This window comes from Dipodomys merriami, unplaced genomic scaffold (genome assembly GCF_024711535.1).
Source record: "Dipodomys merriami isolate MVZ:Mamm:240054 unplaced genomic scaffold, mDipMer1.0.p SCAF_15, whole genome shotgun sequence".
NCBI lineage: Eukaryota > Metazoa > Chordata > Mammalia > Rodentia > Heteromyidae > Dipodomys > Dipodomys merriami.
The window spans coordinates 17,950,816-17,967,536 of NW_027202826.1; the positions used below are offsets into that span (position 1 = coordinate 17,950,816).

The 16,721-nt window shown below is 45.0% G+C and overlaps 1 protein-coding gene across 2 annotated transcripts in view; it reads right to left on the reverse strand.

The window, feature by feature from the left end:
• The window catches only part of Tspan5 (tetraspanin 5), a 146,180-nt gene that overhangs the window by 112,590 nt on the left and 16,869 nt on the right, over window positions 1-16,721 (reverse strand). Inside the window, exon 1 of one of the 2 annotated variants that reach the window (XM_070022314.1) lies at window positions 2,431-2,495. The exons of the other annotated variant lie outside the window; for it this stretch is intronic. Within the exon in view, the coding sequence (XP_069878415.1) occupies window positions 2,431-2,469 (39 nt within the window). The 5' untranslated portion in view covers window positions 2,470-2,495. Of the gene's footprint in view, window positions 1-2,430; window positions 2,496-16,721 lie in introns of those variants that run through there. 2 annotated transcript variants of the gene reach the window in all.

A 16,721-nucleotide genomic window follows, 5' to 3' on the forward strand; every position in this document is an offset into this window, starting at 1 on the left:
TAGGGTTTCACAATTAGGCCTGAACTGGCCTCAAGTCTTGATCCTTCCAATCTCCATTTCCCAAGTAAGCAGGATTACAGGCACGAGACACAGTGCCCAGCCACACAACTAATTAGGAAAATCATTTGTCAGTGCCCTACTAGAAATAGCTTAGCACTCAAAAGAACTTAGCAATGCTTTATCTCTCCCCAGAGAAGCCTTTTCTGTAATCAATAAATCCTCCAACTCACTGCTTCTTGTCAGCTCAGCCTAAACACTGCCATCTCTGGTAAACCCTAAAAAGAAAGAGTAGTAAGAATAAATATAACCATCAAAATGTTAAGTCAATCACGCCTCTAATCCTTGCTACTGGGGAGGATGAGATCTGAGGATCTGGGGTTGAAAGTCAGCCTGGGAAGGAAAATCCATGAGATTCTTACCTCCAATAAACTACCCCCAAAAAGCCAGAATTAGAGCTGTGGCTCATGTCATTAAGCAAAACTGGAGCTCAGGGACAGTACCTAGGCCCTGAGTTCAAGCCCCAGGACTGACATACAAAACAAACAACATGTTAAGTCAAGATGAAAACATGAGATGAGAAGCAATGGGCTACATTGTCTTATCAAGGACAAGACACATGGAAACTCAGGAAACTTCTCATCTGCAGTGTGAAAAGTAAGTCCAGACACCTTTCAGGGTCACCGGAGGAACTGAGTTACAAAAAGTTCCAAGTGGCCCCTCCACGAGAGCCCACCACATCTCCGGTGCTCATAAGGAAAGGAACAAGCACCAGGTTGGTATGAATTTCATACCCTGGCTTAGATTTATGATAAATTGTGTTGCTCTGATGGACTCCGGCCTTGTTTTCGAACTGAAAACAATGTCTTGTCATAGAATCCTCCACCCAAAGCATATTCCATGATTACCAATTTAACTTCCTGCTAAATCTCAAAAGTCATTAATAAAATGTGATTGCTCAAATGGGTTATGGTTAGCACTCTACAAAGTATTTAATAGGAAAGAATTAGCTGTAAGCCACTAGCCAAGTGGTGAAGATTTATCAAAATAATTATCAGGTTTAAAGAAAATCCCTCGAGCTGAGGAGGGGCGGGGGGAATGCAAGATTCCAAAAAAATTACCAGTGAAGGAAAAAGTCTGGTCCCCTGCCCAAAGGTGGAGTCTATTCATAAGTAAACCATAAGGAATAAATGATGAGCTACTACCACGAATTTGCAATTTCCTATAAATAAGTAATAAACAGCAATACATTTTTAATCTAAGTTTTAAGTATGTCTCGTTAGACTTAGATAAACACATTAATAAGACTTAAGTAGCCAAGCCCAAAGCTTCCCTGAATGCTTGCATTTTGTACTAACTACCTGAGATGCTTGCTACTGGCTGGCGTTGGTGCCTGGCCTCGGGGACTGTAGAGTACTGGTCATGGAGGCTAATGGGGCTCTGAGTATCAGCCACATAGCAGATGAGTTTCAAGAAGGGTTTGCCCAAGGCAGGCCTGCAAGGGTTCTCAGAGGGAATGAGTGAGAACAGGATTAAAAACCAGACCTTGAGTAGACCACCTATGGCTCCCTGTTCTGCCCATCACATTCCTAAACCGTATCAGGCACAGTGTTGCCGACCACCCACCCATCCTCAGCCCTCCCGCCTCTTCCTTGTCTTCACTTCTCGGTCTTCTCTCCTCCAAAGCAGTGCATGGTACTTGTGCTGCAGCCCCAGACAGGCACATTCTGCAAACATCCCAGGACCAAATGCAGACTACACACACCTCTCACCCAGGGGAAAGAGCTGTACAAACCCCAGACACTGACACGGAGCCCACAGCCTGAGCCAGGGATGTTCACTCAGGTCTCCTCTGCGTGTGCATTCCACAGTTGGGAACACCCGCGTCCACTTAAGATCCCAGACTTCTCTCGGGACATATCTAAAGAGTTCTGTGCAATGGGTCTTTTATTAGGTCAGAACGCAGTCAAAGCCCTCTTCCCTTTGAAATGAAGCCTGGTGACTTTTTTTTTTTTTAATCAGTATACATTACTTGTACAAGAGGGAGTTTCACAGTGACATTTCCACACATGTGTACAGTATATCCCAATCAGGACACTTCCATTACTCATCCTTATCCCTTTCCCCTCTTCCCAACACAATCTCAATGAGAGACCTGGTGACTTTTAAAAGCCCTGCAAAGTGCTGGGCTTGGTGACGCACGCCTGTAATCTTAGCACTGGGGAGGTTGAGACAAGAGGATCTTAAAATCCAGATCGGCCTGGCCTGCCTAGTGAGATTCTCTCTCTCTCAAATCTCCTCATCTTCCAAAAACAAAACAAGGTATCAGGGTTGAGGGCATGAGGAGGAAATGGTCAACAAACAATTAAAAGAAAGAAAGAAAGAAAAGGGGGGTTAGCTGGAAGACACCAAAGAAGGGACGAATGTCCTCACAGATTTCTGTGGCTCTCTTCTGCTCACTGGCTGTGACATGCCATCTGGAGTCCTCCATCGATGACAGGCATTATCACAGCTCTGCTGGATTAGTTCTGGTTGGCCGAGAACATGAGAGATGCCAGAACTCAAAAAAAAGTCATTAGAGAATTATTACCTCAGCTCACCTTTCTCTTCAGCCAATCCAGACGCCGGCTGCCGTAGATATTTAACACTAAGAAACCTCTGAGAATACTGTGCTGAATCATCCAGCTGACAAACCATCGCCATCTCCCACATCCGCAGGCAAGCGCCAGCCCCCTCCCGTCCCCGCCCGCCTCCCCAACCCTCAACAAAAAGAGAGAGGAAGCCAGCCCATCACCAGGGCCTGGCTTCCCACCTGACCCCTCACATCACGTGATCTTCCCCATGCCCATCCGTCCCTGGCCATCCCCATCCATCACCCATCCTAACAGTGGCTGTGCCATCCTGGCAAACACCCCTGACAGTGTCTGTGTTGGGGGGGGAGGGGTCCCTGTAGGCCTTCCTGGAATGCTGGGACCTCTAGAGCCCACAGGAAGGAATCTACTGCTTCAAATCTGGTCCAAATGATGCCACAGAAGCTGACCTGATGGGGGCTTTGTGCTGTTCTGTTTAAAGCCTTAGGCCACAAAATCTGATTATGTGTGTGTGTGTGTGTGTGTGTGTGTATGTGTGTGTGTATACATATATATATATATGTATATACATATATATATACACAGACAAGTCACACACACACACACACACACACACACACACACACACACACACCCTCCTCCACTCCCAACCCCTGCAGGACGCAGTCAGTCATTTGAAAGTGTCTTGCAATGCATGCTCTCACTCACTCTTCTGAGCCTTCCCCCAGGTGGACAAGTGTCAGTGTCAAGTCAAAGAGGAGAAAAGGGAGTCTCCAGGGGCCTGGGCCAGAGCAGAGCTTAGAAGCCTGGGCCTCATGCTGCCTTTTAGGTCTTTACTATCATTACTATGTTTTTAAGTCAGCAAGATTGCCTGGGAACTTCTGACTTCTTCGAGTGCTTGGATGAGCAGAGAAGGAGCCCATGTATGTGGGTGAGTCCCACGGTGCCCCAGTGAACACGTGGCTCATTCTGGAATGAGATCAGTTTCTCAAGCAAGCGCCGTATGGCATCCTCCAACCCTTCCCATCCAACCTGTCTGCCTCCGGCCCATAGAAGAGCCTTCACCCAGCTAGCTGGGTTGATTTTCCATCTCTCTAGCTGCCATAGTACCTCCCTCCACCACATTCCAGCCTCCCAGGTGCACAGACAATGTGCACTTCAAAATGTTTAAAAAACACACACACAACCAAACATGCTTATCCATGCATGCCGCCCAGTTCTAGGACAAAACCTGTTTCCAGCCAGGACTGGAATGATACAAGAGCACCCAAAACCTAGCTTTCCTGTCCTAGGAGTCTGCCAGTGGAACCTTGTACCTGACACCCTTCTCATTCACACACACACACACACACACACACACACACACACACACACACACACACACATAGATTTGATGCCTCACACCTTATCCTAGCTACTTGGGAAGCTGACATTGGGAGGATTATAACTCAACACCAGCACAGGCAGAAAAGTTTCTGAGTTTCCTCAACTGATGGGTGTGCTCATGGTCGCTCATCCTAGCTACAACAGAAAGCCTACAATAGGCAGAACACAGTCCAGGCACACCATTACACAGGAAGTGAGACCCTATCGTAAAAATACCCAACACGAAAAAGGGGAGGGCGGTTTAGCAGTAAAGCAAGTTCGAGGTCCCACATTCAATCCCACGTTCCAAAACAACAGCAACAAAAAACACCATACATGATGTTACCCCAAATAAATTAGCAACTCTGACAGCCTGAAAGTGAACACCATTAATAATTACACAGGGACAACACAAAGAAAGGACTGCTGTCGTGTACAACCAAGTCCTATGGAATGCTTGGGTGCCCCTGCCCTGGGTACCCAGGCCCCCCCACACCCACCCAGCAATGATGCATCAGCAGAAGCTCGTCCTCCCCAAAACTCAGGCTGATGCAGCCTACAGACCAAATCAAGCAACCACCGGAATGTATGATAATGACCTAGCTTAATCATGACAGGTGTTCTAGGTGGTATGGCAGGATTTTCCCAGGGCTCACCTATGGAAAGGGGCGGGGGGAGATAGTTTGGAGTAAAAGAGCAGGAAGAGGAAGAGAAGATAAACCCCAAAGTGGCCCCAGAGAAAATCAGAGAGTGTATCAAGCTGCACTGCAGGCAGCAGCCAGCACAGAGGTCACTTGTAGGACGGAAGTGTCACTCTCCAAGAGAAATGGGACAGGTCTATTCTGGCACAGAGCAAAGCGTGGACCACAGAGGGGAAGGCGAGAGGCAGTGGGCAGGAAGCCAGTGCCAGGAGAAAGCTGGAGGTTGGACTAGGAGGATGTCTGCAGAGGGACTGGGGACTGCAAAGTGACATTTCCACACCCTGGCGATGGGGAGAAAGATACCAATGTTCTGGTCAGCCAGAAGAAGAAGAAAAAAAAAAAGCCCAAAGAAAAAACAGCAAAGCCTGTTTCTTATGTAACACTAAATTGCCTTAGGGTGGCCTTGTAATGTTGTTCACACAGCTCGAAAAAAAATCCCTGGTGACAATGTTCTAAAATGAAATGCAAACGCTACCAGTTTTCCCACATCCACAAATCAATGAACCTCTCGGTAATCTAAATAAGACTGACTCACCTAAACAACTCGATAATCCTCGGGGTTTGCAGCCACCCAGGCAGCATGCCACCTGATAACAGAACTGAAGATGACGGTATTCGAATTCTCAGTGACACGGGAAGCTGGCCTTGATCCTCAGAGCGAACACTCAAGTCCTTCCCCCCACCTAAGGATTATCCCCTGTGCCCCCTGCCCCTATGTGTGTCATTCGTTTCAGGAACAATTTTGTTTTTCAACAGATGCCAAAAAATAACTGGTACTCACCCTTTGAGAGAATCCGACAAACACAAATGGACAGCAAAGGTTAAAATGACCATGACCCTCACCCCAAAGATGGGATTGTCATGGAAGATGTAACAAATAGCGGCTTATTAAATCACAGATTCCCCAACACTTATGATGGTCTCAGTTCTCAGTAAAATTACTAACAACTTACGTCACGGTACTCTCCAATTTCACAGGGGAAGGAAAAAAACCTACCGACAGGTACCTGAGCCTCAGCAAAGCAGAGGGGGTGGGGGAGGGAGCTTACCCCAGGCTACAAAGGAAAACACCTGTGACCAAAGTCTGGATTACACCGGAAACTGCCACAACCTAAAGTTTCTAGAATGTTCCATTTCACATATTTAAATACTGTGAAATGATATACACCAAAGTGTTCCCCCCCCCTTTTCTGGGTAGTTATATTGTCTGCAATCAAACCTGTTCAACAAATGTGGTCACCTTGCATATACTAAAATAAAATGTTTGCTACAGTCAGGCACTGGTGGCTCATGGCTGTAATCCTAGCTTCTCAGGAGGCTGAGATCTAAGAATCATGGTTCAAAGCCAGCCCAGACTATTACCTCCAACTAACCACAAAAAGCCAGATGTGGCTCAAGTGGCAGGGTAGTAGCCTTGTGCAAAAGAGCTCAGGAGCAGTGCCCAGTATCTAAGTTCAAGCCCCAGCATTGGCACCAAAAGAAAACAACAACAAAAATGTTTGCTCCAAAGTAAATCTCAGGGTTCTAATGGGGCACGTTGGACAGACCACAGCCCCGCCCATCTGGCAGCTTGTAAAACTCACAGTGTATCCACCAGCTTGTATTTTTAACCAGTTAAACTCACCTTTGATTTTTTTCCCCCCTTTAGAAAACAAACAATGTTTTCTGCATCAAAGACCAATCCATGGAAAATAAGGTGTCCAAAAGGGAGACGACAAAACAACAGAACAGAACAGATTGCCAGAGTCAAACAGAGAAAAGGTACCGTGTGGCAGTCTGGCACTTCTAGCTAAGCATTCACCAGCCCCTCCTGCTCTCAGTGCCATCCAACTGGCCAGAAGAGAAATGTAGAAACTCCTTCCTGCTCTTCGTGTGTGTGTGTGTGTGTGTGTGTGTGTGTGTGTGTGTGTGTGTGTGTGTGTGTGTGTGTGTGTGTGTGTGTGTGTGTGTGTGTGTGTGTGTGTGTGTGTGTGTGTGTGTGTGTGTGTGTGTGTGTGTGTGTGTGTGTGTTCTTTTTTTGGTTGTTTTGCATTTTTATTGTTGTGGCTATTGTTGGTTTTTCTGGTTCTTGGGAGTGAATCCAGGAATTTCCATATGCTAAGCACAGGCTCTCCTACGGAGCTACATTCCCAGCCCTGTGTATTTCTAATTTTTCACTGTCCCTGAGCATTTTCCAGATTTTTCATGCTAGCACTCTACCATTTGAGCCACACCTCTACTTCTGGCTTTTGGGTGGTTTATTGGAGGTAAGAGTCTCACGGACTCTCTTGCCCAGGCTGGGTCTGAACCACGATCCTCCGATCTTAACCTCCTATGTAGCTAGGATTACAGGCAAGAGTCATTAGCACCAGTTATTTTTAAATATTTATGGCCAAGAGTTGCAAAGAAAATATGCTGGAAGACTGAACAGCTAACTAAGGTTTCCCTCAACCATCAGGTAGACTAGAGGAAGTTTAGGGCAAGGCAGAGGTCATAATCCTGAAATTCGCACTTGAAAGAATAACAATAAACAGTCAGGTGTGATGGTTCATGCCTGCCAGCTACTTGGATATAGGAAAACTGATTCAAGACCATCCTAGGACAAAAAAGATAGCAAGACTCCATCTCTAAGAACAAGCCAGGTGTAGTGGTATGTGCTTATATCCCAGCTACAGAGGCAGAGGTAGGAAGATTGTGGTCTACAGCTGTCCTGACCAAAAGTTCAAAACCCTATCTAAAAATTAACTAAAGCAAAATGGATTGGAGATGTGGCTCAAGGGGCAAAGGGTTCTGTCTAGTAAACATGAGGTCCTAAGCACAAAACCACAATACTGCCTAAATAACAACACAAATAAGAGTAACCTCAGTGTTAGTGCTTTAAACTTGTGACATCTTTATTCTTCACCAACTTTTTCTTTTCTTTTTTGGTGGTCATGGGGCTTGAACTCAGAGCCTGGGTGCTGTCCCTAAGGTCTTTCCTAGTGCTCTACCACTCTGCACCATCGCTCCACTTCCAGTTTTCTGGTGGTTAACTGGAGATAAGAGCTCAGAGACTTTCCTGCCCAGTCTGGCTTCCAACGCAGATCTCAGCCTCCTGAGTAGCTGGGATTACAGGTGTGAGTCACCAACGCCTGGCTAACTTCACAGATTTTGATAGTGGACCCATATATTCCACAGAATACAGAAATGGCAGGCACATCACTGAAGGCAGACAGCGCAAACCAGGAAACATAAACGAATTCACAATGTGACAACTGCCCTGAAACCCCATTTCCTGTGAATGATGGGAAGGAACCCCATGGGCTGCGGCACCGCAGAGACTCTGATGCATTGAGTTGAGGTATGTAAAGGTGGGGAGGGGCGACACAATCAGATTCACCGGTGGCTCACACCTCCAATCCTAGCTAATCAGGAGGCTGAGATTAGGATAGAGGTTCAAAGCTAGGCTGGGCAGGAAGGTCCCTGAGACTCTTCATCTCCAATTAACCAGCTCAAAGCTGAAAGCAAAGGTACAGCTTAAGCAGTAGAGCGCTTGGCTAGCTGAGCATAAGGCCCTGAATTCTATCCCCAGTATCACCAAAGAAGAGAGACAGACAGGGAGAGAAGGCATTTCGAATACTGAAGAAAAGTTCATGTAAACACGTCTTTATTTCCTAAAATTATTTACAATAAAGATAACTTTACATACATACAATGATCTCTATTAACCTGCGCAGTTAAAACTAGCTAACACCTCACAGGTATAATTAAAAGAAAGGGAAAAGAAGACTAAAAGAAATCTGATTCGCAGACTCTTTATCTTAATAACAAATACCCTGGACTCAAGAATCAAGGTAATGGTCAACAGACTATTTATTCACAAATAACCCCATAAATACATACAATTTTTATGTGAGTGAAAAATAAACAACACTAGGAAGGAAGAATTAATAAGACTATGACCTTGAACATGCACAAGCAAGTTTATCACAGCCTAGTGAATGAGCGTCTCTTTCCGCTTCAAGCTTCTGGTCACTCTTCTGTCCTTGTTTAAGACCCTCACCAGGAAGATCCTCAGGTCCCCACCACCAGGTGACAGGCCCAAGTGGAACCTACCTCATCATCAGAATGCTTGAGGCCATTCTATTCTAAAAGATTATCCACTGTCTATACCACTTACGAAACCCTCGAATGTCATATTACCCCTCTCCTGGGACAGCTGTGCCATTCACAACCTTGGGTAGCTGTCTGTGATGGCTCTCAGGGATGGAGTCTTGCTCTCACACAGATATTTTCCCATTAAAATTCCCTCCCTCAGCTGGGTATAGTAGAGCATACCCATAATCCCAGCAGTCAGGAGGCAGAGGAAGGAAAATCCTCAGCCTGGGCTACCCAGCAAGAACCTGTTTCAGAGTAAAATAGCACACCACAAATTCAGTCTCCGATCCCTAAGTTTTGGTTTTGTTTTTGTTTTGTTACTCAGTCCCTGAATCCTAGCTTCTAGTAGTGTTCTCCTGGATCTCAACTAACAGCCACAAGCAGTGAAGACTTTACCTATCTTGAAATGAGGGGGAAATATTATTTAGGATTAACTTCTGACTGAATACCAGTCGAGAGGTACCTTGGAAACAAGAGGAATGCCGTTTCAACATCTTAGTCTCCTTATCTAAGCCCTGAAGCCCTCTTTCCGCACACAATCTTCATTTCAGCCTAATTGCTACTAGACACATTATTCTGTTGGTTGGAAAAATGGAGGAAAAATCTAGTTCAGATAAGAAGTAAACAGACTTCTGTAGATAAATCATAAAGAAAAAGCATCACAAAGAAAAAGCATACACCGAGGGGGGAAAAAAAAACACTGTATAGGACAAATATTCTTTCTTGGCTCTTATCAGTTGCACAACTGTTAATTATAAATGCTTCTCCAAAGCCTCTGCCCACATGGAGGTGAGCTTCTTGTCACTGTCGCTGACTTGGTTAACTGATGGCCTAAAAGCAATGCTCTCCGTAAATACCAAAGAGCAAGCGTAGGACCCGGCCTCCAGTCACTTCCAGGCAGGGCCATGCTGTTTCTGAAACTAGCTCATCCTGTTCCTTCCTAACTCCACTCCACTGTTTTGCCCAGACTTTCCCATTGGCAGCGCTTTTTCCCAGGTCCAGCTGTTCTGGCCACCCCTATCTAGATCTCCTATGGCCCACTAGGACCTCCTAGAGCTCCTGACATGGTGTTCCGCCAGAGTCCATTACTCTACACCCTCAGTTGTCTGTTTTATTTCACCTGAGCTAACCCAGGATTCAGTTCTTGTTCAAGATGCCACAGTTTCTTTCAGTTCCCCAGAGACACACAGACCAGGGTCTCAATGGATCTAAAAAAACTGAGGGGCTCTGAGGAGACCCCCCCCAGCATCTTCCTAACCACACTTAAGTGGGGGGGGGAGCTGATCACTTCCTAAATGGGACCCACCTTGGGAACACAGGGAAGTGGAAATATCTTTAACTTGTCTGCAACATACCTGTGTCATGTGTGAATTTTATTTTTCCCTACCTAGAGCATTAGAGATCAGCCAGCTACTGTTTGGAGGAAGCCACAGCCTCCTGGGTCAGAGACGAAGGACTTCATCTTAAGGCACATCACGCGTCCATCCACCCACCTCTGGCCCTGAAGTGCTTGGGCATCTCCTGCTTTCCCAGCACAGAGTGAGCGAGCCTGCCCTCGGTCCTCCACAGATCTCATCATGCCCACACTGCACACACAGCCCGAAGCAAAGCCCAGCCAACGCCCAGGAGCAGAGCTGTCTTGACATCTTCATGAAAACACGTGGAGGTGACCCGGGAGGTGAGTCCAAAGAGGCAGGCTAGCTATGGGGAGGGCACGCTGAACCCAATGCCCTCTCTTCTAGGACACACCCATAAGTATTAAGTCCTCCCCAGTACCTCCCCTGGCCACTCTGCCTTGGAGGTGATTAGTGGTCAGCTTGTAGTTAGGATTTCTCCCTAGGGGTAGATAATCCCCGGGGCCAGATCTAACCTGACCCTTGCACAACAATCTCCTGGTTAGGCCTCTTGCACAGGTGCTTCAAACCATAGCCCTGCAGCTTTATGCATGCGCAGATCCTTTCCCCAAATTTGCCAAGTCTTGTGTGCTAATTTCCCTGGATCAGTCCACTATTGTTAATGAACTCCCCCCACATTCTCCTAGAAACTTAATTGCACGTTTGCTTTTGAGCCACCTTAGTTCCAGGCCATCAATGTACTCTCCCTCCCTCCCTCTCTCTCTCTCTCTTTCACACACACACACTCTCTCTCTCTCTCTCCCTTCCTCCTCCCCCCCTCCAGTCCTAGAGCTTGAACTCTGGGCCTGGGAGCTACCCTGAGCTTTTCACGCTACCACTTGAGCTACTTCCAACTGTGATTCATTGGAGATAAGAGTCCCGTGGGCTGCACAGGGTGGCTTCAAATCAAGATCTTCAGATCTCAGCCTCCTGAGTAGCTAGGAAACAGGCATGAGCTACTGAGCCCAACTCTCTACCCATCTTTTAAGCTCTTTCATTTACCTCTTTGTGTGTGTGTGTGCATCTTCACTCAGTTCTTCGTTGGAGATGATCAGAATCTGAGCTCTTTACCAAACCTGTGTGCATGACCTAGCCTTCTGAGGTTCCCGATCCCCGCAGCTCCTTCCCTCCTCCACAACCCCACGACAATTCTTCCTGTCACTAACTACAAAGGCAACACTCTTATTGGAAGGGGACTGTGACACACTGACCTGTTCATGCCCACAGATGGGTCTGAAGCCTGGCTTCTACCTCTTCTCTTCTTCCTGTCTGTTCACCTTTCCACCCTTAGCAACCTGCCTATGCTTAGAAATGCAGTCATGATGGAGAAATCAAGAAATACTCAGATGAAATGACAAAGGATGGTCTCGATCCAGGCCAAACTTTCACTGCAGGATCCCTCATCCATATCATGGAAGGAAGAGACACCACTAATGATAGCTCAGAACATAAAAAATGATCCGACCAAATTCCCCTTTGGCAAATTGACACAATAAGGAAGGGATTAGCTTCAAGGAGGGATATGTGTTCTCTCTCTCTCTCTCTCTCTCTCTCTCTCTCTCTCTCTCTCTCTCTCTCTCTCTCTCTCTCTCTCTCTCTCTGTCTCTCTACATATCTCTGCCCTCCCCTCTCTCTCTGCCTGTGTGCGTCTCTTATACACACACATCAGTGCTTTCTTTTAGACCTAGAATTTTACTTCTCAGACAATGGAAAACAATTGAGAATGCCAGATGCCTTCAAGTTCAGCAGTTTCCAAACATCATTTGTGTAAAATTAATTGTGAGCATGTGAATACAAATTCAATTAAGAGAATCCATAATTATCATCAGAAAAAAATTATATATTAATAAATTAAGCAACTTCATACACATACCGATTTATGCAAAACCAATTTTTTTTCGGCAGTGGGGCCCAGATGGATGCTAATTTTGTTCCTCGGTTAAGAAAATTACTTTCTTTTTATTTTTTTTCAGAAAATTACTTTTGAGTCAGTCAAGTACCTTAGTTTGAACAACAGTTACTGAGCACTTATTATATTGTAGGTCGTTTTACAGGCATATTTGTATGTTATTTTATTGAAGCGATCATGTACTAGATACCCTACTATTACAAAAAGAATAGAGTTTGTTTTCCCCTCCTGTGGCCTCCTCATGACCCTGGAGGAAAGAGGTAAGAAACGTAGGCATTGGGGCCCATACGCAAGGAGAGTTAGACCAGCCAGAGTGAGCAATTGCAGCCCAATCTGAGAGGAATGGATCTGAGAAGGGGGGACAGGGCCACTGGCCTGTCTAGAAACCCTGCAGCGCCAGTTGCCAGAACGAAGGGCGGAGATCAGGTCTCTATCCACAGAAGGACCATGGCCAACCACACTTGAAAAGCAACCAGCTGTGTCACACAGAGTGCATGGAGCCACAGAGTGCAGGTGCCTAGCAAGGGAAGCTGAGACTGGGCCCTGAGCATCCTTTTTTCAGGGATATCAAACCATACTGGTAGAGTGCTTTGCTCCCTCAGAACTGTGTGGGCAATCACCTCACTGACCTTTGTCATGGACCTACAACATTCTTTCCTTTTTTAAAGCAGTACTGGGACTGGAACTTAATGCCTTGTGAGTGCTGGGCAGGCACTCAAGCACTGAAGTCCAACTCTAGCCCTTTGGGCTTTATTATAATTTCTCAGATGGGGTCTTGTGCTTTTGCCCAGTGTGGTCTCTGTTCATGATCCTCCTATCTCTATCTTCCATATAGTTGAGATTACAGGCATGCACTCCTACACCTGGCCTGGGATTACTCTCTTTTCAACAGTTCAGAGTGGTAAAATAACTGCCCCACATCACATAGCTTGGAGGTGTCAGGACCCACATGTATCTAAACCTAGAAAGTCTCACTTTAATCAAGGTCTTAAACACTGAAATCTTCTTTGCCCAGCTTGGGAGGATGACAGAAATATAATAAATATCCCCTTTAATGTATAACACACACATATGTATGTATGTAATCTTATACTCTCTGGAGCTCATCCACGGAAAACAACAAAATGAATTCCATGGATATGTGCATTCAATAATTACAAAACAAAACCTGACATTGAATTTGTAGATGATGTTTATCGCCACGGAACCTTCAAACTCCTAACAGCTTGTTTCGATGAAGCAGGAACGATATTAGAGAAGACAAAGAATTTCAAATGACACCCAAACCATCAAGCTTAATCTATTTGATGTGCAATCTTCTGTGAAACTTCATTGGAAACCCTTGTGTCTGGGCTAACTTCAAAGCTATACATGGAGTCCACAGGAGACACTGCTCATTCCTAGGCATGAGAACAGTACTTCATAAGTTACCTGAAAAGTTACTTAACCTAAGAAGGTTGATGGTAAGCTAAATGACTATATTTTTTAAAAAACTATTGAGTAGAACTAAGTGGATTCAAAGTTCTGGCACTTGGAAATTTGGACAATCTGGGGTATACAGCCTACCAACAACACGGGCAAAATGTATGATCCTCAGGCAACTTTTCCACGGGCCTCAGCTAAACCAAGGATTCCCACCTGCCCCCTTATAGTCTATCCATACCAAGTGAGGCTCAGAACACTGCAGGCCCCCAGGCTGCTGGGCCTGCAAGAACAGCAGCTCTGCTTCCTATTTTATAAATTAAGGGCTTTGCTTGAAATCTTCATTGAGGGGTGCAATTAGAGACTCCACTGTTAAAAGAGGAGAATAGATAGCAAAAGGCAAGTGATAAAAGAAGTCCAAATGATTACTAACATCATCTGCAACATATAAATGCTAAAGTTACATAACCAGGCCTACATAAGACTAATTAAAGCATAGATCCAAAACTCAGGCCCTGGCAGAACCAGCCAAAGAACAATGAATTAAATATTTGCACAGGCATTCTTGTTCAAAAGAACTCCAACCTTTCTTCCCACAGGTTAAACTTTTTAAAGGCAGAAAATTCCAGTTACTCAACTGCAAAACTCTTTGTCTGCTCATATCTAGAATTAAAGCTCCAGAGAGAGAAATTCCATAGGAAGGGTCCTTAAAATTAAAAACTGCACTTTGAAAGGCTCTCAGCAATAATTAATGAGCCACTGGTTACTTCCAGCGACGATGCAATAACTGTGTGATTCTAAGAGTCTATTTTCTAGTCTCCACTGAAGAATCAAAAATACAATAGGTTGCTCTTTTGGTTATACAGTAGATGTCAGAATTGATATCTAGATTTTATTTTACACAAAAGTGTAATTACCTCTTCCCCACCAAAAAAGACAGGTGCTGGTGGTTCACACCTAGCTGTTCAGGAGGCTGAGATCTGAGGATCACAGTTTGAAGCTAGCCCTGGGCAGGAAAAGTTCTAGAGACTCTTATATCCAATTAACCACAAAAAGCCAGAAGTAGAGCTGTAGCACAAGTGAGAGAGAGGTATCCTTACGCAAGAGAACTCTGGAACAGTGCCCAGGCCTCAATACCAGCACAAAAATAAAATAAAATAAAAACAGGCTTTATACAGTTTGCATATGTATAAGCACACTATGATAAGGAAATTTTAGTCTTATGAATGAAAATGTACTGCGGTCATAAGGTGATTTAGATCATTCCTTTTTCTTTTTGCCAAAGAAAGCACATTATTCATGCTTTACAAAAAGAGTCTGAAAATATAGATCAGTATTTAATAGCCATTAAGGATATATATATAAATAATATATTTTTTAATCCAAGGATATACCTGACTATTTAAATGGAATAAATATACATTTCACAAAATATAAGAGCGGATCCAATGGTTTCTTAGGAGACTCTTCTCCTCTTACTTCTCAAGTACCTGAGTCAAGTATCAGTGGCTTACACCTATTATCCTAGCTATATTTCAGATGAAGATAGGGAGGATTGTGGTTTAAGGCCAGCCTTGGCTAAAAAGTACATGAGATACTCATCTCAATCTCTAGTTGTGTGGTGTGTGAGTATCATCCCAGCTACTTGGGTGGGAGGCTTGCAGTTCCAAGCCAGCCTGAGCAAGGAGTTTGTGAGACCTCTGTCAACAGACAAGGCTGGGGGTGGTAGTGTTTAATCTGTCATCTCGGCTATGGCAGGAATAAATAGGTGAATACTTGTCCAGGCCAGACTGGACATCTAAAACAACTACAGCAGAAAAGGCTGGAGGTGTAGGTCAAGTGGAAGAGAATCTGCCTAGCAGATGCTCTGAGCTCAAAACCTTACCATCAAAAATCATTTATTAGTTAGCTACTGCACTTGTATTTAAGAAAAGGTACACAAAAAACCACTTTCCAACTTCTCTGAAGTTTAAGTCCTCACAGGATAGAAACATTAAATCTCTCAAACATATATGCTGATAATATTCAGGATGAAATGCCACACAGAGCTCTATCATCAGGGTATCTCTTCACGCAACTTCATTTTTCAAAAATCAGTAGAGGGGCTAGGAAAGTGGCTCAGCGGTAGAGCACTTGCCTTGCATGCAGGAGGCTTTGGGTTCAATTCCTCCGTACCACATAAGCAGAAAAGGCCAGAAGTGGCATTGTGGCTCTCCAGCGCTAGCCTTGAGCTGAAGAGCTGAGGGACAGGGCCCAGACCCAGAGTTCAGGCCCCACAACCAAAGAACCAACCAACAAGCAAAAAATCAATAGAGAGGGGCTGGGAAGGTGGCATAGTGGTAGAGTGCTTGCCTAGCATGCATGAAGCCCTGGGTTTGATTCCTCAGTACCACATAAATAGAAAAAGCCAGAAGTAGCACTGTGGCTCAACTGGTAGAGTGCTAGCCTTGAACAAAAGAAGCTCGGGGACAGTGCCCAGGCCCTGAGTTCAAGCCCCAGGACTGGCAAAAAAAAAAAAATTAAATCAATAGAGAAAGCTAAAAGAAATGGTACCAAAGATATACAATTTCCTAAGAATTAAAATTCTGCTATGAACAATCATTCACTCACGTGGACCATCACCTTCATCACTGGTCAAGATGGGCAAAGCCAGCGGCCTGGAAATACACATTCTGTATCAACACATTCTTGTGTCTACAGTAGGTGATGGGAAGAACAACACTGAAAACTAAGAGCCTCATGCTTTGGAGTTTTTGTTTCCCAGTTACTTAACACTGGTGATTCCCTCCTTTAACAGTGCAGGATTTTTCAAATGCCTACAGGAGATTTATTGATTAGACTTTTTTTTTCTGGTTGGGTGAAATTGATGTTTGTATCCTTCACAAGGTACTGCTCTGTATGCTGAAAACAATCTATCCTGGGGCAAGGGCTGGGCAGCGAGAAGGGAGAAGGGATCCCATAACGTCAATGTCTCTTGTCAGTGATGTAATGGCTGATTTCTCCTTTACATTAAGGAGCTGAGCTGGAGATGGTGGCCCATGTCTATAATCCTAGCTACTCGAGAGGCTGAGATCTGAAGACTGGTATGAAGCTAGCCCAGGAAACACAAACCTGAGAGCCTGTTCTCTCTCCAATTAACCAACAAAATGCCAGAAGTGGAGGCATAGTTCAAGTGATAGTGCACCAGTCTTGAGCAGAAAAGTCGAGCAGGAATGTGAAGCCTTCA